Here is a 23,219-nt window from a genome sequence, read left to right as displayed (position 1 = left end):
TTGAGCCTGTTGAGATTCAAACTGCCGGCAACCGGCAGCCGAAGTAGCCTGCAGTACTGCATTTTAACCACCACGCCTCATAATAAGGCACCATAACTCAATGTTTGAAGTAATATTCTTTGTCACAGGTTTCACTATTGTTTTTTGTTTGGCATCACAATTATATTATGCTAGTTTTAAAAAATGAATGGGATATCTGATATTGGTGAACTAATTTTCAGCATTCCCTTGAATTGGCTATGCTGGCTGCTGGGTTTCTGGTATTCATTCAACATCAACATCCAAAATGCCACAGTCCCCCATATTTATTCTCAAACCAGGGGATTCAAACTTTTTAAAAATGAAAACAATGCTGTCAAATGTATCTCTATATGAAACCACTTTGTTATTATTCCTATAAAACTGGGCAGAGAGTGATAGGTTTTTTTTATAAATCAACAAACATAATGCAGAATGTTTTGAGTTTTATTTTCAAAGAAAATGACACCAGTGGCAATGGATTTATACCACTGACAGCTGTTAAAATACTGCTGCCCCTTAAACATCTGAGCCATGAATTGTTGTTTGTAGTTTTTAATCAGAATAAAACCAATTTGATAAAGTTCAGTGATTCCATTAATAGTTCAGAAAGTTAATTAATAATGTTTTGGAGATGGTAGTGCCCTGTCATTGAACTTGATTTCAACTTTTAAAAACAATTGAGTAATGAATGTAAATTATTGATCTTTGGTGTCAACTCAGTTTGTAAGTATCCTTACAATGCTTCATCCGTAGTGAAGCAAATTGAACTCAAATCAAGAACAGTTACAGAAGTATTCTCTTGATCACAGAAAGGTCACTCTTACTCATAAACTTGCACAATGAAGAAAGAACAATCACATTTCCCGAAAGAGAAGGAGAAATCTGTTAGTCTGTTACCTAGGCAACAGGACTCTACTGAAGCTCCCTACCATGTAGCCAAACAGGCAAAACTGGCTGACAAACAGAATCCAAGAAGTAACATGTGGAGCACTATGCCACAGATCCAGATAGAGATGAGAGTGATAAAAACCGTGTTATTTATAAGTGTGGTTTTCCTCTGAAAACAACTCCCCCCACCCCACCCCTTCCCAAATGTAGTGTCAATGCTGCAGAGGGACAGGATGAGAAGGAATATATTTGCTAGCAAGACTTCATTAACTCTTCCTCTTAGTACAAGATTATCTTTCATGCAGACAATTCACTGAAATTGAATGAAGAGTTTTCATCACAAACAGGCTACTGTTTGGCCTTCTAGGTGTTGCTTAACTCCAATTCCCATCATCCTTCACATCAGCATGAAAAGAGAAATTTTAAGAGGTGAGGTCCAATGTCTGCAGGACCATCCACTGCACATCCCTGGCTTAAATGAACAAGACTATGTAAACTCCTCCCACACATTATTTACCCATGTATCTATCCAAATAATTGATCATGGAACAAGAAAGGAATTATTTACATGTTGGGGTCACTATGCAAGTACAAAATATACAATTGTATGTTGCATCAATTTCTCTGGATTTCTTTTAAAAAACACGTTTGTGAAATTGTTTTCATTTCTCCACATGAAATATTCTTAGTGGGAGCTTCTGATTCTGCAGGAGTACACAAGAGCAAGTCAATCTGGTAACAATTTAGCCTGTCACGGTGCTCTGTTGATATGCATCAGAATGGACTCTGCTCCAAAATAGTGACTCACTAAAACAAGAAAAACTTTTAAAAATGATCACCAGAATTTATTTGCCCTTTTTCATTTTTGCTACCTTCTCTTTTCGCTTCTTTACGTGCTTTGGAATCTTGTGTTTTCTCTTCTCCCTTTGAGATTCTTTGACTATTTTCTTCCTTTCCTGGAAAAGTAGACCCAAGTAAGAAACATCAATTAATCAACTTTTTTCTGTTTTAAAGAACAAAAGAACAGCAAGGACGTTTCTATAGCGATGAACACGGCACTCAGAGCAGCCTCCCCTTCACGCAAAAATATTTTCTCCAACTGAAGAAAGCTGTTCCACTAACCTTTTTGTCAACACCTGTTTCAGCAGGTTGGTCTTTAAGAAGCCCCGAGTCTTCCTGTTCCTTACAACATGAGTCTGAATTGTCAGAGCTATCATCCTCATCCTCATCATTAGAATCTGCCTCATCGTTATTATTTTCAAGGAGTGCAGGAACCTACAACAAACCAAAAGATTCGGTTTTTTTTCTTCAATCTTGCCCTCCATCAGAAATTCTTTGGATATGTGAAGGTCAGCCTTAACAATGTTCTCCGAGAGCTGAATACTACTGGAAGCCAATGTCCAAGACATACAAAGAATTCCAAAAGGTTGCTCTAAGTTGGATTTTAAGAATGCAAGGACTGTCAAAGGAGAATCTGTATCAGTGTGGGCAAAGCTTTTTGACACCAAGTGCTCAAACCGGAACGTGCATGCGCCTGAGCCCCGGAAACTCAAAGATCAGCTGGCCAGCACATGTGCGTGCGCCGAAAACCAGAAGAGCAGCTGGCGATGGCGCGCATGCCCACAGAGAGGGCTCTGTGTGCCACCTCTGGCACGCGTGCCACATGTTGGCCATCACGGATCTATATGTTTGAACCATTAACATAGCTGTAGACAGGTGACCAGCAAGGATATTCCAAAAACATAGTTAAAGAATTAAAAATAGCTAGTCATAAGTCTAGATTTACAAACACTGATTATATTTGCACATCATTTTAAGTCACACTAAGGTTGGGCTTAGCACGATCCTGAATCTAAACTCTAGTCAGGAGAGGTTTAACTGTAATCAGAATACAGGTAATCCTCGATTTACAACAGTTTGTTTAGTGACCATTCGAAGTTACAATGGCACTGGGAAAAGTGACTTATGACCATTTTTCATCTTTATAACCGTTGTAGCATCCCCGTGGTGACATGATCAAAACTGAGACACTTGGCAACTGACTCATATTTATGACGGTTGCACTGTCCTGGGGTCATGAGATCTCCTTTTGTGACTTCCTGACACAAGTCAACAGAGAAGCCAGATTCACGCAAGAATCCTGTTACTAACTTAACCACTGCAGTGATTCGCTGAAAGGTTGTAAAATGGGACAAAAAGTACTTCACAAATGTTTCACATAGCAACAGAAATTTTGGGCCCAATTGTGATCGTAAGCCGAGGACTACCTTTATTACTGAAAAACACAGCCCTGAAATATCACCATCTTACCTTTTGAATACCAGATAAATCCTTCTTTAATCCTGTCACTGTCTGGTAGAGAATCTGCACAAAACAAAGAACAATAGCAAAACAATCTGAATGTGGATTTTTCAAATCTTTGGTCGATGATCATAATAAAGATCTGACTTGTATACAGCATTACACTATATTACATTCTAGTGAGACGGAAAGCACCAATTACTTCACCAAAAAAGTATTTGTTGCTGTTACTATTCAACATGCTTCTGGGGTTGCAGCCATTGCATTCTGAGCTTCTGTCCAAAAAACCCTCAAATTATTACTCTAATATTTTTTTAGACCAAACGATTCTTTAAAAAATGAGAAATGAGAAGAGATTAATTTAAAACTCTTAATAGCAAATTTGTTGTTTTCATTGTCAGTATTAAAGTGACTCCAGTGGGGTGTTCAGAGGATCTCTACCAGAGGTGAAATTCAAAATTTTTTACTACTGGTTCTGTGGGCGTGGCTTGATGGGCATGGTGTTGCTTGGTGGGCGTAACAGGGGAAGGATATTGTAAAATCTCCATTTCCACCCCACTCCAGGGGAAGGACGCTGCAAAATTCCCATTCTGGGACCAGCCAGAGGTGGTATTTGCCGGTTCTCCGAACTACTCAAAATTTCCACTACCGGTTCTCTGAAAATTTCCACTATTGGTTCTCTGAACTATTCAAAATTTCCGCTACCGGTTCTCCAGAACATGTCAGAACCTGCTGGATTTCACCCCTAATCTCTATCCAAGAAGAAAAGATAATTGTTACAACTCTTCCTCATCCCACAGCTTTGTATGTCTCATGAAAATCTCTACAACACTGGGACCCTTTGGGGCAACAAGAGAAACAAATACAGGGAATACAGGGAGAAAGGAGACTTTTCCTCCAGAAGGAAGCACCTTTTTAACACGTATATCCTACAAAATCCAGTATAAACATCTGCCTGCCTCTATGGCCAACCATAATAATTTCTTTGCTGCCTGATTCCCAACAACTCGGAGCATAACCCTTATGTTCAAGCCAGTCTGAATCCAACCCAATATGTAATGTGATACACTAATCAATTCCACACACATAAATAAGCATATTTCTTTAGATGTTCCACTCAATCCAGTATTGCTTACATTATCTTGCTGCACACTGAGGACTGAATCGTCTTCCTTCAGCTTCATCATTATGTCCACATCTCTCTCATAGTTCTTAACTTCTGTCAGAGTCCTAGGGATATAAGCTTTCCGGAACACCTAGAAGACGAATTAAGCATAATCTGATAAATCACTTGTTATATTTTCTCTAGTTATTATTGATCAGCTAAGAGAGGAGGAGATAAGAGGTCTTTCACTCATATGCTTGCCAGGATGGACTAAAGTGTAATTCAGATTCATTTTTGAAAAAGCAGAAACATGTTTAAGAACTGAAGAAGCTTCTTGGATGAGAAGCGAAAACATCTTCAAAGAAAAAAAAAACAAGAAAGTCCAGTTGCCTTTTGAAAAGTACCTTTGGGACATATTTAAATGGCTTTTTTTTTCTGAAATCATTTTGTAAGTGTAGTTGGAACCATTCCAATATGGAAAGCAACATCCTGTATTAACCATATTACACTCTTTCATTTAATCATGGCTTAGGGCCCGGTTATTTACGAGACCACCTTCTGCCTCCGATAACCTCCCACCGGCCAACACGCTCCCACAGAGAGGGCCTCCTCAGGGTGCCATCTGTCAGGCAATGTCGGCTGGCGACCCCCTGGGGAAGAGCCTTCTCTGTGGGGGCACCCGCCCTCTGGAATGAGCTACCCCCAGGGATACGACTGATCCCGGACCTCCGGACCTTCCGCCGGGCCCTGAAGACTTTTTTATTTCAGCAAGCTGGGCTGGGTTAAAAATCTTTTAATTGGGGAATTTTATGGATAAAGTAAATTTAATTTCGTTTTAATGTATTTTAATATTTGTATTGTGTGTTTTTAATTTTGGCTGTTCACCGCCCCGAGTCCTTCGGGAGAGGGGGCGGTATAAAAATTTAAAAAATAAAATAAATAAATAAATAAAATGTTAACTCTATTGCAAATTAAAGGTATTTTCTTAGAACTAAAAAAAGACCACAAAAATTATGGCGATCAAGAAGAGACTTAAATAAAATATACTTCCAGGATGGAATCTTTATTGCACTTTATTAATTATTTAAACATAAAATTTATAATGGTGGAATAAATTACTGCAATTATTCGAAGGCTATAAAAATACAGACTCTGTTAAAACCTTTGATGAATCATTTGAAAATAAACATATTCCTGAATATTATCAAAATACAGAGGAATAGTTCAGGTTCTTTCAGAAGAGACATGATGTATTTATTTAGGCCACTGGCTTACCTCTTCATCTACATTATTCTGATTGGATATTTCTTCCACTGTTCTCTCAGATGCAATTTCCATTACCTACAAAATATTGACAAATAAATTCTTAACATCAGAAAACTCATTCAAAAGAGCTAGTTAGGTTCTTTGACAGTTGCCTTTACCAAAGTGTTTTTTTCCCCTAAGCACAATTTCTACCAAGTTCTTTTTAGCAAGATTTATTGAGATGGATGGGTTAGAAGAATTCCCAGCAACTAATTGTGTTTAATTTGGAAGCAGTATATCTCCATGCACACTGGGATGGAGATACTCTATTTCTCTAACTGCCTTCCGCAAGAAAACCAATTCCACTCCCCCCCAATAGTACTGAAATTTGCAACTGGTTGTTTATCAGTCTGGGAACCAATTCTTAGAGAATGACACATATTCTCCCATCCAAGTGTTAATGCCTCTTTTAAAAAAGCTCTGATGTTGTATAGCTCACTGCCACTACTAGATCATCACTGGCTCCATAACAGACCTGGAGAAACAGGACCTTTGAACAGTATTTGAAGGAATTTGCTGCTTCATTTATGGGGCATCATTTATATCAGAATGCTCAGGATACAAAAGCCAAAACTGGCAAATGGAAATCAATTGCTCAGTCTGAAGCAAATGCACATGGATCTTATGTTTGCAGAAGGGACAGATTGGGGGGGTGGGGGGAGGGAGCTGGCTTGCAATTACTGGAGAATCTAGTACTCTTAGTACGGTACATGACTGGGAGTGCACTGTATTAATTTGAGCTGACTTACCTACTATGTCTTTTCTGAAGCAGATAGAAAGGATGTCAGCCAACCAACCATGCTTATCATTTCTACACTAAAATACTGCAGTACATTAAGAGCGGTCCGTGAACTTCAACTAGCCTAAAATGTGGAAGTTAGATCTTTTCTGAAAGCGGCAGATCAGGACACATAATTTAAATTCTATACCAGATTCATTGGATCTTGCCCAAAGTGGCTTTTGCTTAATAGATAATGCCACATTTGACCTTTAAAACTGTTAATGTGTTATGTTCGGTACAATGCTCATGGGCACCAATGAGCTACTGCACAGCTTCCTTAAGTCCACCAGACTGCCTGATCCACTGCAGTTAACTTAATTTCACTTAATTTTAAACAAAATGAGAAGCTGGCAGGCTGCAGCTCATCAGTCCTCTAAATCATCTTTATCTCCAAGAATGCCCCTGGATTCCAGATAGCCCCATAAGGTTTTGATAAAGTCAGCAGCTACAGATAGTAGATAGATTGGTACCACTTTGGTGGGCAACTTAACGGGGACACGAAAGGAGCCTATAACGGGGCGTCCCCCGGGCAATGGTAGTGTCACCAATCAATCCTTTCAACCCAGAAGTGCTTTGGTCTCCCAACACGACTGTAGTAATAGTAGCAGCTATCGACATGTTTCATTACTGTTCTTACACAATGGCTTTGGTTGCAAGTGAAAAAGGACATTTTCAAAAGATTCACTTCCTTCAGATCTCATAAACAAGATGGGGAAATCAGTTTTTATAGCATGTTATAGAGGCTAAGACACTGAACTTGTCGATTGAAAGGTCGACAGTTCAGCAGTTAGAATCCCTAGTGCCGCGTAATGGGGTGAGCTCAGGGGTGGGTTCTAAAATTTTTTACTACTGATTCTGTGGGCGTGGCTTATTTTGTGGGCATGTCTTGATGGTCATGTGACAATTATTTAGGATTTAGCAGAGGTACTGGTCTATGTCATATTGTCACCGCTACCGGCTCGGGAGAACTGGGCCGAACCGGGAGGAACCCACCCTCGGGAGCTCCTGTCACTTGTCCCAGCTTCTGCGAACCTAGCAGTTCGAAAGCACGTAAAAAATGCAAGTAGAAAAATAGGGACCACCTTTGGTGGGAAGGTAACAGCGTTCCGTGCGCCTTTGATGTTTAGTCATGCCAGCCATATGACCATGGAGATGGCTTCAGATAGCACTGACTCTTTGGCTTTGAAACGGAGATGAACTCCGCCTCCTAGAGTTGGGAATGACTAGCACATATGTGCGAGGAGAACCTTTACCTTTATAGAAAGTCTCAGAGGAGCCAGCTTCTCTTACCCGCAATAAACAAATACTTTCCCCTCAGAAATAGTGATTTAAGTACAATATCAATACAGATAGTCCTATTTATTTATATCCTGCCTTTATTATTTTTACAAATAACTCAAGGCAGCAAACATATAGTCCTTGTTTAGGAACTGTATTTAGTTATCATTCAGTTATGACAGTGATGAAAAAGTAATTTTATGATCAATCCTTGTAATTATGACTTGCAGGCATGTAAAGCAAAGGAACACTGAGGTAAGATCATGAGAATGGTTTCACTTAGTGACCCTTCCCTTAATGGCTAAGTTACTGCTTCCAATTGTGGTTGCTAAGTGAGAATTACCTGCCTGAACCTTCAATATGAATATATTTTCATAAAAGATAAACCAAGCCCTACCTTTTCAAGATAGGCATCCATATTCTCATTCGTAATAGATTGATCCGTGACAAACTCAAAGAGCTCTCTCACTGTCATCACCGCAACATTGTACTTATAAAAGAAATCTGCCAGAAAGGACAAAGATGACATTAAAATTATTATTACTTACAAAAAACTTTGATGGCTCCAGTTCAGCTTCCAAACTGTCCCACAAGATTTAGAAGTTCATTTATGTGGCAGATGCTTTGGATGGCGCTACAAAAAGCTTTCCTGGATAATCCATCTTTAAGCACCCCCACTCCAAGCACATCAGAATTACGATCTTAGTTGTAACCATCAGGATTATTTTTAAAATTGAAATATCCAATTATGCAGTTTAAATATGATCAATTCTACTGAATAGCTAAATCACACAAGGAATATTATTGACCTCCGCACCTTCCGCCGCGACTTAAAGACATGGCTGTTCAGCCTGGACTGGGGGGGTTAACATGTATTTTAACACGCTTTTATTTGGATATTTTATTGTTGTGAGCTGCCCTGAGTCCTATGGAGATAGGGCTGCATATAAATCAAATCAAATCAAATAAATAAATAAATATTATCTCCTCACCGTTGATATTGGCACAGTCTTTCCTCAGGAATTCCAAAGCATGTGGATGATCATGCTCCACAGACTGGGACACATCTATAATATATACCTGACCACTGTGATACCTGGAAAAAGGGAAACCATCAATACCACAATATATTAGTATTAAGGAAGGAGGGGGGGGAAGGAAGGGGAAGTAGAGAAGAATAGGAGAGGAAGAAAGAAAAAAGTAGAAGAGGATAGAAGAAGGGTGGGAAGAGAAAGAGAGAAGGAGAAGGATTGTTGTAAAACAAGGGAGATGAAGTGGTAGAACCTCGAGCATGTTTAAATTTATTAGGATGAAGAACGAACTAATATGAAAGTTAAAAGAGAATACTGTATATATGATTAATAATGGATAAGATAACTAACTGAAATAATGTTAAGAAATTAGGATTTGAGGGCTTATGGTGATGCAGTTTATATAATAAGTATAGAAATATTAAGATAAGATAAAAAAGTAGGGAAAAAGAACATTTTGGCAGAAACTGTAACTATGTAAAGTATATTTGGATATGACAAGTTGTATAAGATATGATACGGTCAATACTCTGTTCACAAAATGTGTGTGTGTGAAAGAACAAATCAATAAAATTTGATTTAAAAAAACAAACCACAATACATTTATTTCCAAATACTGTATCTTATATCTATTATGGCATTTTCAGAAAACATCAGTCTTTGGGAGACAGCTGGACGAATGAATGCCACAGAGTTTTAATTGCTGTAATGAAGCTGTCATTCTAATTAAATAATGCCAATCTAGCAAGTCAGTTTGAAAGAAGATGTTAAGACATTTAAATTTAGCAGCTGGAGCAGCAGGGTTGTGCAGTGAGCCACAACAGAGTTGTGGTTGATAGCTTGAAGAGTGCTAGCTCCTGTGTGAGGCAATCTGTGCTGTGATTAGTTGCTGTAGGTGTGGAAGGAAAGTTTCTCTGTTTTCCTGCCTTTTTCTTCTGTGTGCGCCCGGCATGCTCTGTGGTTCATTTCATGAGGCTCCTATTTGCCTGACTATCTTATCTGCTGTAAATATTGATGTAAAATTTATTTATTTATATAAAACTACAGGTACTCCTTGACTTATGACTACAATTGAGCCCAAAATTTATGTTGCCAAGTGAGAAGTTTGTTAAGTGAGTTTTGTCCCATTTTATGATCTTTCTTGCTACCGTTGTTAAGCGAATCACTGCAGTTGTTAAATTAGTAACACGGTTAAGGGAATCTGGCTTCCCCATCGACTCTGCTTGTCAGAAGGTCGCAAAAGGTGATCACATGACCCCGGGACACAGCAACGGTCATAAATATGAGTCAACTGCCAAGCATCTGAATTTTGATCACATGATCATGGGGATGCTACAAAGGTCATAAGTGTGAAAAATGGTGATAAGTCACTTTTTTCAGTGCAACGGTCACTAAGTGAACTTAAGTCGAGGACTACCTGTATAAGTTTGTGTCAGTGTTTCTGACTTCATTTGGATACCTGCTGCGCAATTCCCTGACAGAAAAAGTGGACAGACAGGAGGCAAATATGCAGTGTTTCAATTCTTCAACTCTTTCAACTCTTATTTCCCTATCACTCTGTTCTACCAATATCCAGTATGTGATTTTGAAACCCAAGGCTACCTAGATTTGGAGCGACTTCCAAAATTTTCCTGAAAATTGAGATCTTTGCAAAGTGAGATGGTGTACAACTTGATCGGGCTGGATAACTAACAAACGCTTCTTCATTTCTGCAACAGTTCAGTTATCAACTGTTCTTCATCCCTGCAATGCAAGAACTAATTTCTGTGCAGTCCTGTCTGGGCAGAGGAAAATATGTCATCTCTCAGGTCAGAATGCATCCAGAGAATTCACAACTCAGCAGCAGATGGCTTAAATTACACTGGGAATCCAGAAAGTGTCCCAGAGAGTAGCTCTAAGAGGTCCCCAGAGAGATACTGACTGGAGGATATGCTTTCTGCTAAACAATACCTATCTTAAGGGGAGGATTGTAACCCCCACATAGTCATTATGCAAATGCCTCAAGTCCCAATGTTAAAGTTGAAAAACAAAAATAAGACATACAGCATATTAAATTCACTGAGATCTGCATGAACAAGCTTGGCATCCTGGTACATTCTTCTCATGTATTGTATGACTTGCAGGTACAACTCTCGGGCTTTTGACTCTGATAACTGGGCATTTTTCAACAAAGGAGCAGGCCTTGGAGAAAAGAAACAAAGAATACAATGTTTATATATCTCTCCAACTGTCCCTTTCCTTAAATACTGCAATCGCTGTCTTTCTGTAAGGAGAACTACATAAGGCCAAAATAAATTCCCACATAAGCAGAAATATGAATCACATGAGAAAAACAAAACATTTAGGAGGAAAAGTGAAAAACTCTTTATTTTTCCCAATTTTCGCATGCCTGCATCTAAGCGTGGTGCATCAGTCTACCTGCTTTGCACTTGCATCCAAAGTAATTCAGACATGCACTTTAAAAAAAACTCTGCTTATATGTCGTACTTTAATTCATGCATATGAAGATCTTATTACACAATGTACAACAAAATGAAGAAAGCAATTTACCGTGTTTCCCTGAAAATAAGACCCTGTTTTATATTTTTTTGAACCCTGAAATAAGCACTTGGCCTTATTGCCATGCGCTCAAAAGCCCGATTGGGCTTATTATCAGGGGATGTCTTATTTTGGGGGAAACAGGATATTAAATGGACATCAAGGATGAACTCCCCCCCCCTCCTCCAAAGGACCTGTTAAACTAATATTTCAACTAGCATTTTAATTTAAAAGTAAGCATCAGCACTATTTAATTGAGTGTTAGGTAGCTTAAAAGACAAATTAAAGATGCTCAGCTGCCAAGGTCAATCTAGTTTCCAGGACAAAAATGCACTTTAGCAACTGAATATCCTTGATTTGTTTTCTTCGGCTTCAGAAACAGAACTGTTGTGGTCCACCAGCAGCCTGCGGACCTGGCAGTGGAGTTGGTCAGTGAGGAGGCTGGGGAGAACAATGGGCCAGTCCTGGAGTCAGGGGAAGGCCTGGACGAGGGCTCTGCATCGGAGGCAGAGATGGGGCCAGGGCCATCTGGGAGCGATGCGCGGACTCCGGAGCGAGCGTGTTCCTAGTGCACACATGTGAAGAGCTGCCAGAAGGCAAGAGCATCTGAAGCAAAAAGGACGACTCGGGAGTAAGGCCAGATGATGATTGGCCCCTCCCATTAGGCTTAAAAAAGGAGCAACGAGCTGTTGGGTTCTTTGTAGAAAAGCAACATTGATTCCAGTGCTTCTTGTCAGCGTCTCTTGAACTTTGTGGGGGTTTTGCCAAGAAAAGCCTTTGGCAGGTTACCAAAGACATCAAAGATTGGTGATAAAGCCAATGGACTGGTTATGAAGAATTTGTTTTGGACTAAGCTGAGAATGAATTAATTCTCAGCTGTTTTAATAAAATAAGTTTGTTCAGGGCTGAATTGTGTTTGGTAATCACTACTCGGGCCTAGGTCACAACAAGAACAATTAACCTGTTGTGGAAAGGGTTGCAATCTTCCTGCAGAGAACAATGCTTAATTTGGGGTGCTCAAATTAAATCCAACTTCGACACTGGAGGCTTCTGTTGCTCAGATAACAATAATCAGCTTCAAGGTTTCCATGACATGGATAGCATTACAACAATAATCCTCCAGTTGAGTGCAAAATGTTTCAAACTCAAAAACATCCGGTTTCAAGTTTGAAAAAAATATTTCAAGCCAAAAGCAGCTCTTTCCCATTAGAAATGTAATAATTTCAGAAGTGCTTCAGGCTGACTGAATCAACCTATTCCGCTTTTGAAAATAACACTCTTAAATTTGAAGCAGAATGTTTTCAATTTGAGACAATTTTTTTTTCTATATGCCGCCCTTCTCCGGAGACTTAGGGCGGCTTACAGTGCATTAAGCAATAGCCTTCATACTTTTGTATATTTTTTACAAAGTCAGCTTATTGCCCCCACAAACTGGGTCCTCAATTTACCTACCTTAGAAAGGATGGAAGGCTGAGTCAACCTTGAGCCTGGTGAGAATTGAACTCGCAGTAATTGCAGGCAGCTGGATGTTAAATGCTGCCTCAGTAGGAGGCATTAGCCTCCTACGCCACTCAGGCTCAGACAATTCAGAGTCGAAATATTTTGCACATTGCTACTGCTTTCACACTGACTGTACTGTATTGATCCGCCATCTAACTAGTTTTGCTAGAATTGACAAATGCATTAGAGGAACAATTCTTCTGAAGCTTTGATTCTACAAACTTGTGCCAGTGTTTCCAAACTGCAGCAATTTTAAGATATGTGGACTTCAACTCCCCAAATTCCTCTAGTCAGCATGGAGCTGACTAGAGGAAGCTTTCAGCTTGGAGTTGAAGCTTTCAGCTTGGAGTTGAAAATGGACACATTTTAAAGTTGTTGAGGTTTATAAAACATTGACCAATGCAATGGAAGACACTAATAAATTAGTACTTGACTTCCTATATAGCCCTTTCCCATGCTATACTTCTTAAATAACTCCTATAGACGTATGGAAGAATGTGTTTAAGTGTGTGAATCTATAAATCATAAATGTTTATAGATGTTCTGTGTGACTTTGGCCACTATGGTTTGCATAGTATACCATAATTAAAATAAATCCTGGCTTAACACAAAATTTGAATCCAGCCGCACAGCACTTGAATATACTTACATATCATTTTTGCCAATAAAGCCCATCACAAGAACATGACTTCTTAGCATAATGGGTTCTGGACATGGGATTTGTGCTGTATGTAACCTACCAAACAAGAAATCAAAAAGACAAAACTGCTGTTATTTGATATATCTGCTACCACCTATTAAAAAAAAGTCCTATGTGCAGAAAAGAGCTTCAAAAATTCAGAAGATCATTTAGTCCAATAATATTTATCTTACCTTCATAATTATTTAGTCAGGAAATACTGTATATAAAGCAAGAAAATATATAAAGAAAGCCTCACAAGCTCTCCCAATCTTGCTGACACCTTTCATTTTCATTCTCATGTCTTGAAGCTAAATGTTAAGTATTGTACATAAATTGTTAACAAATAATTATTTTCTTCCCAAAGTCTTTGATAGCGGTGCTTTTCCTTTCAGTGTAAAACTATTTTTAAGATCTCAAATGGGGATATGTGCTTCAATTTAAAAACAGAAACAATCCCTTTTGTTTCAAGGGTTAACATGAATTGACTTGAGCACAAATATTCTGTGAAAGAAACTGGCCAATTTAAATTTGGAGCCCAGATACTTACTCCAAATTAAGGCCCTCTACTCAGACATCCACTTGAGAACTAAACCTAAAAATACCCATTGTTAAGTTTTACTCAATTCCTAAGAAGGGCCTATTGTAGAACTATATATGAGTTTTTGGATTCCATGGCCAAATATCCATTACTTGTCAAATAGTGAGAAAACACATCGATGTGGTTCACAAATCAGTTAAGATTTTATTCATGTTTTGCCTTTTGTTCATGTTTTGCCTAAGCCTTTTAGGCTTAGATGTAAAAAAAAAAAAAAGGAAGGAATATCCTTCTTCCCTTCCTCTACTCTTTGAGACTGCTTGGCTGTTAAAGATCAAAAGCTCTCGAACTGGAGAAATGGGAAAAATTGTGGGAAACAAATGTGAAATTGACCATGTCAGCGGCGTATAAGGAAAATCAGTACAAGATGTTTTGTAGATGGCATCTTCTGCCGGCGAGACTCGCCAAGATATTACCAAATATGTCACCGATTTGCTGGAAATGTAAGAAATCTTATGGAACATTTTATCATTTATGGTAGACGTGTGCATCTGCAAAAAAATATTGGACTAAAATCAAAAAGTGGCTTGAAGAGATAACTGAACACTATGTAGACTGGAAACCGGAACTATTTTTATTGGGAATATCTCCAAAAACTATACCAAAGAAATACGATATTTAATTTTACGTATTATAACAGCAGCCAGGATAACATATGCACAGAATTGGAAAAGCAACACTATACCAAAAGAAGAAGAGGTGATAAGGAAAGTCTTGGATTGTGCAGAGATGGACAAATAGACGAAAGAGATAAAAGAAAAAGATGAAACGGAATGTTATTTAATATGGAATAAATGGTATAAATGGCTAGAGGTCAGGAACAGCAAGTAAGAAGGATTACTAATATGCCACTAAACAGACAATATATGTAAAGTAATATATAGATACAATAATATGTATAACAGAAAAGAAATATATACATAAATAAGGAACAAAGGAACCACAAATATAAATATAACTAAAGACAGGGAGGGAAAAAACATAAATTTAAAAGAAGACTGATATAAAACTGTTGTAAAATGGAAATTTATGTTTTGTGTTTGTTTCTGTTCTTGTTTTTAAAGAAAAAATAGTAATAATTTTTTTTTTTTTTTTAAAGGTCAAAAGTTCTCCTTACTCTGGGAAAGAGAGATGACTGAAAAATGCATTTGCCTGAAGTGGTTTGTCAGATATCAGTTTTTGAAGATGAGTATCATATGAATGTGATCACTCAATATGTATATTTTCCTGCTTTTATTGCCATATTTCTGATTCTGAATGTGGATCATTTGTACATGTTAGAAAATAAAAACAAAATTCATGGCTTTTTTTTTTTTTTTTTTTTTAATGTTCTAAACCTGGAAACACGGGTATTTAAATTATTTTGCTTTTAAAAGAACAAATTTGTTCTGGAGTTCAGCAGGAATCCCTGAACAAGGCACTCTGATGTTGGTCCTAAATAAATAGTTGAAAGAATTGCATCTCCTGAACATTTTGCTTCTTAAAAACTTGAAATGCTTTTATTTTAACTTCCAGAGTATTAAAATCATTCCCTGAAGTCAAGCTGAAAATGGAAGAATGTCAATTCTCACCTGGTTAAATTCCTCATTTCTTTTTCTGCCCATGTCCTGACCATCTTTCTTGGGTTTCCTTTACAGTATCCATGACGAAACCTTGGAATGGCAAGAGAGAGATTGAATGTTTATTTTGTAAAAAAAAAAACAAAAACCCAACTGAAAAGTGAAATCCAGAAGCAAGTACGCAATATAGACTCACCTGAATTCTCCACTCACGTATTTATCCCGATCTTTAAACATCAAAATACTAGTTTTATAAATCTTTATTGCTCTATTCTCGCCTTTTGCAGTGCTGGCATGGTACACATTAGCCTGGAAAAAATGCAAAGAAATATAACAAAAATGTGTCAATATATAGATTGATATATATTATTTGAGAAGTCAACCAATAATTTTAAAATTACTTTGTTTTAATTAACTACTATATGGCACAGAGTTTAATACACGTAATAGAGTTTATTTTGGATCACTGGCTATGTTCACACTGTGATATATCTGAGTTTAATGAACCTAGCCACTATAGTTTATTAAACATGATTTATTATTAGGTTTAGCATTAATTTTGAGATCTACTGTATATGATACTCTGGCTACAAAAACAGGACTGTCAAAGGCCAACTGCATGACCCATGAATCCAATAACCATCCAGGCTAAATCTATAGATCACAGGGGTACAAACCACACTGTTCATATTTTAAATTGCCTTTACTCCTTTCCAAACAGGTGAATCCTGAACAGAATGGGGAAAAAAAGTTGCCCACACTTGAATCATTTTGTATAGAGATATACCACTCCTATAATAATAATGCATAGCATTAATGACCTGAAATAAATACTTCTTTACCATGCATAATCTATGTGTGGAGGGGAAAATAGCTCTCTGTATTTGTAAACTTATGTCCACATGTACAAAAAGTTGTTTGGATTGTGTCCTCGATTTCGCGCAGAACTGCTTGAATGAAAAGAGGCATTTAATGACAGCTGCAAATTGTAATTCTGCAAATTATGTCACTGCATTCCACATCGGTCTTCTCAGGCATTATTTTAATACCTATTATTTTTGAAAGGGATAGCCTGCCTGGATAGCCCGCCTGGATAGCCCTCAAGTCTAATCTGACATCAAAAGCAGGATTTTTTTATTTTAAAAAAGCCTAGAATACACAGTCAGATTACATTAAGCTCTGGTTTATGAGGACTCAACCCAGGACCCAGCTCGTGAAACTATAGTTAAATGTTAAGAAAAAGAATTATAGCAAAACCTGGACTATTATAAGATATAAGGGAAATTTTATGATTGGTTAAAAAGAAAATATAAAGATTGCGATAATTAAATAAGGAGAATGTTATATTAAATGTATTGTAATTTGGGGAAAATATTGCAACAGAGAAATGGAAACTATCAAGGAGAAATGAAGATGGGAGGAGTAATAAAAAGTAGTAGTAGTCACGGAAGAAACACCGAGAAGACACATGGAAGGATTGATGTATTATGTGTTTGTTTGTTTTAAAAAAAAAATTATTAAAAAAAAATTATAGCAAAACCTGCTTGCTGCCTGCTCTTCTACAGTCACTACTAGAAGTGATTTAGAAGGTGTTTAATTAATCACAGGAAAAGTATGGAGGTAGAAAATTTGCTCTCCTCATGTCAGTCTTGTAAAGTAAACCAGACAGGAAACATGGTCAAATGAGCTAATTCTACTTTATTATATTTCTTTATTATAACTTTGTACATTATAATATTAACAGATTCTTTCAAGTGTGAAAGTATCTCTCCCCCTCCCCCCCCCCGAAATGCCATCCCCTTTACAACCTAAGAAACTAGGGAGGGTTTCTTCTGAGCCTTTTGACTCACCCACATTTCTGCTATAGGATAAGTTGGCATCTGATTGCTCCCTTCGCTGTGTCTCTTTGCCCTATCTCCCAAGGACATTCCTACACACCATTACATCTGACAACCGAAACTGAGTGTTTTCAAGTCCAAGCCTTACTGCATCTTAGCTTTTCAAAGCTAAATCTTAGGTATCTATGAATCCTTGCCAGTCCTGATGCAGAAGAATGGAGCCTCTTTGTTCCAAAATGACTTTTCAGAAAAATTATAGAAAGCATGTAATACAAATCACAAGACTTTTAAAAATGCATTGCAAGATTACTTTTAGCAAACTATAGATTCAGCCAACCTCTTTTCCAGTACTGACACAACCGTTGATCTCGGATATCACACCTCTGCTAAGCATCTTGAACAGAATCATTCGTGTTCTTGGATCCAGGACCTTAGAAAGACAAAACACCATCAAATCCAATCCTTACAAAGATGTGGATAAATCACTTTCAAGTTTAAAATCTAAGAAAGTCCTATTTGTTCAAAGCCAAGATTTTTCTCCTACAAAGTTTATACCAATTCTTTTTCCAACTTGTTTTCTTTTGCAAATTTTTAGTCTTTGCAAATGCTTAAAAGTTTAAATGACATTTCACTAAAATGTAGGAGCAAAACATGACTACATCATAAGCCTTTATAGAACACTGCTGGATTCATGAAGCATCTGAGAAATATCAACTTTATGAATGAATATGTGTTTCTATCCATTATTGTCTGATTAAAAAATTACAGATCAATGCAGGCAGTCCTCATTTAATGATCACTCATTCAGTGACTATTCAAGCTTACAACGACACTGAAAGGATAGTACTTATGAACTGTTCTCGTAGTTGTGACTATTGCAGTGACTTTGCAGTAATGTGATCACAATCTGCAACTTCACTCCCAGCTATCAAAAAGCAAAGTCAATGGGGAAGCTGACAGGAGGCTACAAATGACAACCATATGATGTCTTTGCTAAACAACCTGTGATGGTTTGCTTATGACATCATATGACAGCAGGAAGTGACATAACTGCCATCAGTAAGCAACACAGTCATGTGATATTGTGCTTAAGATCACACCACTTACTGACTATAATTCCAGTCCCAAGAGAATGAGGGCCACTTGTACAAATACACATATAAGTGTGTTGGGTCTTAAGGACTACCTTATTTCAACTGAAGCAATTCTTTAAAGAAGCCAATTAATCATGGTTTATATTACTGGAAGTCTATAATTCTCTGATAGAGCACCTGAAATCTTACTGATTTTTTTTCCTCTGAAGGCAGAGAGATACAATCATGAAATATTGCAGAATATAACTGGAGAATAAAACTTCCTTTATTATTCTACCCAAATAATAATTAACTTGGACAGAATATAATCCAAAAGCATCCATCAATGTGATCTGGAAGCAAACACGTCTCCACCTATATTTTGCTCTCCCAACATCAGACCAGTAGTGCAGTAAAAGTTTCTAAGCATTCTCAGATAGGATTTTGGAATAACCTGATGAAATGGAGAAAACCCATCTGGATAAAGCATAACTGTATAATGTAAAAGGGAGATTTCACATTGACTTTACAATGTTATGCACTGCTATTAAAGAATATAGTTGGCTGAATAGTTTCCTTTTAAAGGATAAATACTTTGAATTCTCACAATACATTTTTTTACAACTGATAATTCACATCACTTACTTGTTCTACTGTTGCCCTGTCTGATTTATCTTTTACCCGGTACCTAGCAGAAACAAAACATTGTATTGATCCATTGTACTGGAATAAAATACAAATATCTCAACACTTAAGCTACATGCCAGCAATATGAAAATATTCTGGGCCAAGAAACAGGACAGAAAACCTAAAACATTCTCCAGGAATTAAAACCAGGGAGCTTCATAATGCAACTCACAGAGACTTCAGTCAAGCAACATTAGAGTGGTTTTCAGGAACATAAAACAGTATCACCATTAGATAAGAACATGCCAAAACAAAATTGGAAATAACTTAATTTACCAAACCAATCTTAACCTCACTTTTTAGGAATGCATGCCTAGTCCTAAATGATCAGGCAAAAAAGTCTGAGGAGGCATCTGCAGGACTGCGATGTTAATTTTGCAAGGCTCTCTTAGAATGTAATATTATATCAAAAAATAATGTATTATTATATTAATTGTACTACAAACCCATGTCAATCAATTAACAGCTATATATTCTCTACAACATTTCTGCACATCCATATTACTTACATATGTGCTTCTCTTTGCCTAGACTTCTCTGTAACTTTATTTATAACAGAATCAGCAAAACGCAGCTTGTCTGGAAAACACACATACACACATCCCACTCTTTAAAAATTGCTTCAACACTGCTGTCCAAAAATAACATGCATAATTTCATTGTGAACATACTTCTAGAAAACAAGCAATGCATTTATAACATTTAATGCAGGGGTCTGCAACCTTAAACACTCAAAGAGCCATTTGTACCCGAAAAGAAAAGAAAAGAAAAGAAAACACCAGGAGCCACAAAACCCTTCCCGTGCCTGACTATTTCTTGAGCGGCCACAAAACTAGCATATGTAGTTGAATTAAATGTTCTAGTTTCTTCTGAAACTTTTCTTTTCTTGGATTTATCCATGGCTGGCCTACCGGGGGTTGAAAAGCTCAATAAATCGTGTGCCTGAGGGTGTTGCACATTGGCGGTTGTGACACATATTTTGAGTGACAGGGAGCCGCAGCAGAGGGGTGAAAAAGCCCTCAAACCACTCAACTTCTCAATGTCTCTGGAAAATGTGCACAATTAAAAACCGCAAAATATAAAGGAACATGTGTGTGTGAGAGACAGACAGACAGACATAGAGACAGACACAGAGAAAGAGAGTCATCCTGAGGGAATGGATATAACACCATCTTAGAGGAAGTCCTCATCCTACTTTGGCCCGAAGCTAAGAGAAAGTCAGGTCTTCAAGACATATTTAACAGAGAACAGAGTTGGGGGGTTGCTTGAAATCTGGAGGGGATTGTGGAAGGTTGAATTGCCCCAGTGAATTTGGGATGATGCAATGGTACCAAAACTCTTTTTTGTGGGCCCAAATCAAGCTTAATGTCATAAGCTTGATGGCTTAATAAAACATCTTGTTTTCTAGCTGTAAAGCTATAAAGGAAGCATTATGTAATGGAGGAGTAGGTCTGTTGTGTATTCTGGAGTTGTTTTTGTATGACATGGTGATACTGCGTCTACCAAGGAGGAAAAATCTGTAGTTAGAGATCCAGCAAGAGTAGCCAGGACCTGAAAGAAGGATCTGCTTAAGTTAGTTGGCTGGTGGAATGGTTTCTGAGAATAGACTAGATGACAGTGAGGACAGCTTGGTAATGGTGGTAGAATCCAGGAAATCCAGGTGTGGTTTGTTTTTCAGCTACAACTTGCAAAGCGTAGTGTTTTCCTATCCCTTCTTTCTCTTTAGGAAAAGATATGACTAACAGAAAAAAGAGAAGCTGAGACACATGTAGACTGGCCTACCCTGAAAGGCACCTGTACAGGATGACCTTCACCATTTCATAATCTTATAATCCTGCTATAGTTGTTAGTAAAATATGATTTGAAATGTGAAACAGGGGACTATAAGTCTATTTTTGATGAGCCAAAACTTTATTCCATCACAGAAACAAATAAAACCAGTTTTTGTACATCTTCCAGAGGCATTTTAATAGTTTTCCAGGACAGATTAACACATTAATCCATTGAATTTCATCTTTTAAAAACTATCACCCGATTCAGCCCTTCTGGAATCCTGGAATTCTAAATGGTCTACTTACCTAGATTGATTTTATTTTCAAACTTTCTTAATGCTTTATCTGTAGGTGTAGACATTTTGGCTGCACTGCTGCTGGGAATCTGTTTGTTTGGCTGAAAAAAATGTTATTAAGTCAAATTCCATTTTAAAACCATTCTAAAGGCACACTTTCACAGATTCTTAATCTGAAAAACAATAAAAAAGGCAATTGCATGATTATGTCCCCCAGTACTATCCGTATTATGTGCAAATTCCCCAGGCCTGCAAACACTAGTTAGCATGTATAGTCAAGTGCTGTTATAACCTTATCCATGAGTAAGTTTGAAGGGTGAGTCTCAAGAGGGAATGCAGAATCTTGTGGCCCATTCCAAATGCATCAGTCACGATTAAGGCCATAGGAGCAAAAGCATATATATCAGCTAGCCTAAGAAACACATTTCATCAAATTCAGGAAGTATAGTAAGACATGTAACTTGACTTTTAGAAGGCTAAAGACAGTGGGAGTTTTGCACTGAGTTTTGTGCTGAGCCACAGCATAACGGAATGCACCAGTGAAAAAGAACCCAAAGATTTTAACTGATGCACCTCCTTTCCCTTTTTCAGTCCTTGTGTGGCCAGAAAAAAACAGATCAGAATTCCATTTTAATTAGTTGGTGGCTTAGCAATGCATGAACATCAACGAACTGGGGTTTAAAATAAAATATAGGCACATACGCTAAACCACCAAAATTCCTAGATTCTTTAGCTGGCTAGAGTTTATTTTAAACTACAACTTGGTTTGCGCAGAACAAGCTGAATTAGCTAAAATGACACAGAATTCTGGTTTACTCTTCCTCTGGGTTGTGTGAATGGGAAAGAAAAGGAAATGCTCAAGCCTCATACTTTGCAAGCCTGTCATTTATGCAAGTAGCACTAAGCTATGGCTCACCATCACACATTAAGACAGTAATTAACCTTAGGTAGTACTAGGTGCAAAAACTCCTGAAACTATCAGCTAGTCTCTACAGGAGGCTAGGACATTTTTTTGTTATTCAAAGCAAAATGGAATACTTAAGCATTCAGACTATTGACTTTCCCAATGCACTGTGACTACTTTCCTATAAAATAATTTTAAAGGTTCAAATTAAAATGCCCACAAGTGTAGTTTACAGCTGAATACATTGTCACATAAAAACTAAATCCACTCATTATGGTAAGCCAGGATAGTGGCCTGGTTTTATAGTCATGTTATACTACAATTTGCTACTAGGTCCAAACAAGCTATACCCACAGTCATATAATTCAATAGTCTATAGCAGGGGTGTCAAACTCGCATCGCCATGGCAGCGTCATATGATGTATCAGAACTTTTTCCCCTTCACTAAACTTGGCATAGGCGTGGCCAGCGTGTAACGGATCCAGACCGCACATTTGATAGCCCTGGTCTATAGGAACCAGGGCAAATACATCTAAAAGTAATACATAAAAATCCACTTATTACACACCTGTAGGTTTCTTCCACCAGCCATTGGATTCCGTTTTGTCAGCTTTCCCATATCATCATCCCAATCCCATCCATCCTCCTCATCCTCAGAGCTCTCATATGATTCATCCGCATCAGCTTCCTCATTCAGATGGGACTGTTGCATTTTAACCATCACCTTCTCCTCCTGAGATGGTTGAACAACCTGCGAGGCTTCGCTATTTTTTTTAAAAAGAAGAATATTTAGTAAAGGCTTAATAGGCTGACTCTATAATGGTTTCAAAACAATGGAGACAACATACAGTGGACACACTGCTATAGTGAGCATAACTAGTCACAAAACATCCATTTACCAGAAGAGCTAACTCTTCTGGGATACTTTCTACAATCCCAGTGGGAACTTTATTAAACTCATAAGTATTGATGCAAATACATAAAGTGATGTTGGTTTTTACAGTATATTTGGCTCCTTTTTATAAGGGACGCGGTGGCTCAGTGGCTAAAACGCTGAGCTTATCA

The 23,219-nt window shown here is 37.7% G+C and overlaps 1 protein-coding gene across 2 annotated transcripts in view; it reads right to left on the bottom strand.

Annotated features, from left to right (window-relative positions):
- Window positions 1-447: 447 nt before the first annotated feature.
- RIOK1 (RIO kinase 1) overlaps window positions 448-23,219 on the bottom strand; it is a 27,239-nt gene continuing 4,467 nt past the window's right edge. For both annotated transcript variants that reach the window (XM_087890307.1, XM_034429107.2), the window contains exons 3-18: window positions 22,723-22,918; window positions 21,261-21,351; window positions 19,692-19,761; window positions 19,141-19,183; window positions 17,760-17,852; window positions 15,781-15,893; window positions 15,597-15,677; window positions 13,398-13,484; window positions 10,754-10,891; window positions 8,672-8,775; window positions 8,077-8,183; window positions 5,591-5,656; window positions 4,347-4,466; window positions 3,220-3,273; window positions 2,032-2,184; window positions 448-1,865 (exon numbers count right to left, since the gene is read on the bottom strand). In XM_087890307.1, coding sequence (XP_087746433.1) covers window positions 1,755-1,865; window positions 2,032-2,184; window positions 3,220-3,273; window positions 4,347-4,466; window positions 5,591-5,656; window positions 8,077-8,183; window positions 8,672-8,775; window positions 10,754-10,891; window positions 13,398-13,484; window positions 15,597-15,677; window positions 15,781-15,893; window positions 17,760-17,852; window positions 19,141-19,183; window positions 19,692-19,761; window positions 21,261-21,351; window positions 22,723-22,918 — 1,627 coding nt within the window. In that variant the 3' untranslated portion in view covers window positions 448-1,754. The remainder of the gene's footprint in view (window positions 1,866-2,031; window positions 2,185-3,219; window positions 3,274-4,346; window positions 4,467-5,590; window positions 5,657-8,076; window positions 8,184-8,671; window positions 8,776-10,753; window positions 10,892-13,397; window positions 13,485-15,596; window positions 15,678-15,780; window positions 15,894-17,759; window positions 17,853-19,140; window positions 19,184-19,691; window positions 19,762-21,260; window positions 21,352-22,722; window positions 22,919-23,219) is intronic.

The sequence above is a fragment of the Pantherophis guttatus genome, chromosome 3 (assembly GCF_059756535.1).
Source record: "Pantherophis guttatus breed Tessera chromosome 3, ASM5975653v1, whole genome shotgun sequence".
Taxonomy (NCBI): Eukaryota; Metazoa; Chordata; class Lepidosauria; order Squamata; family Colubridae; genus Pantherophis; species Pantherophis guttatus.
Note: the sequence above shows the minus strand (reverse complement) of the source record. Positions and strands in the feature narration are given on the sequence as shown.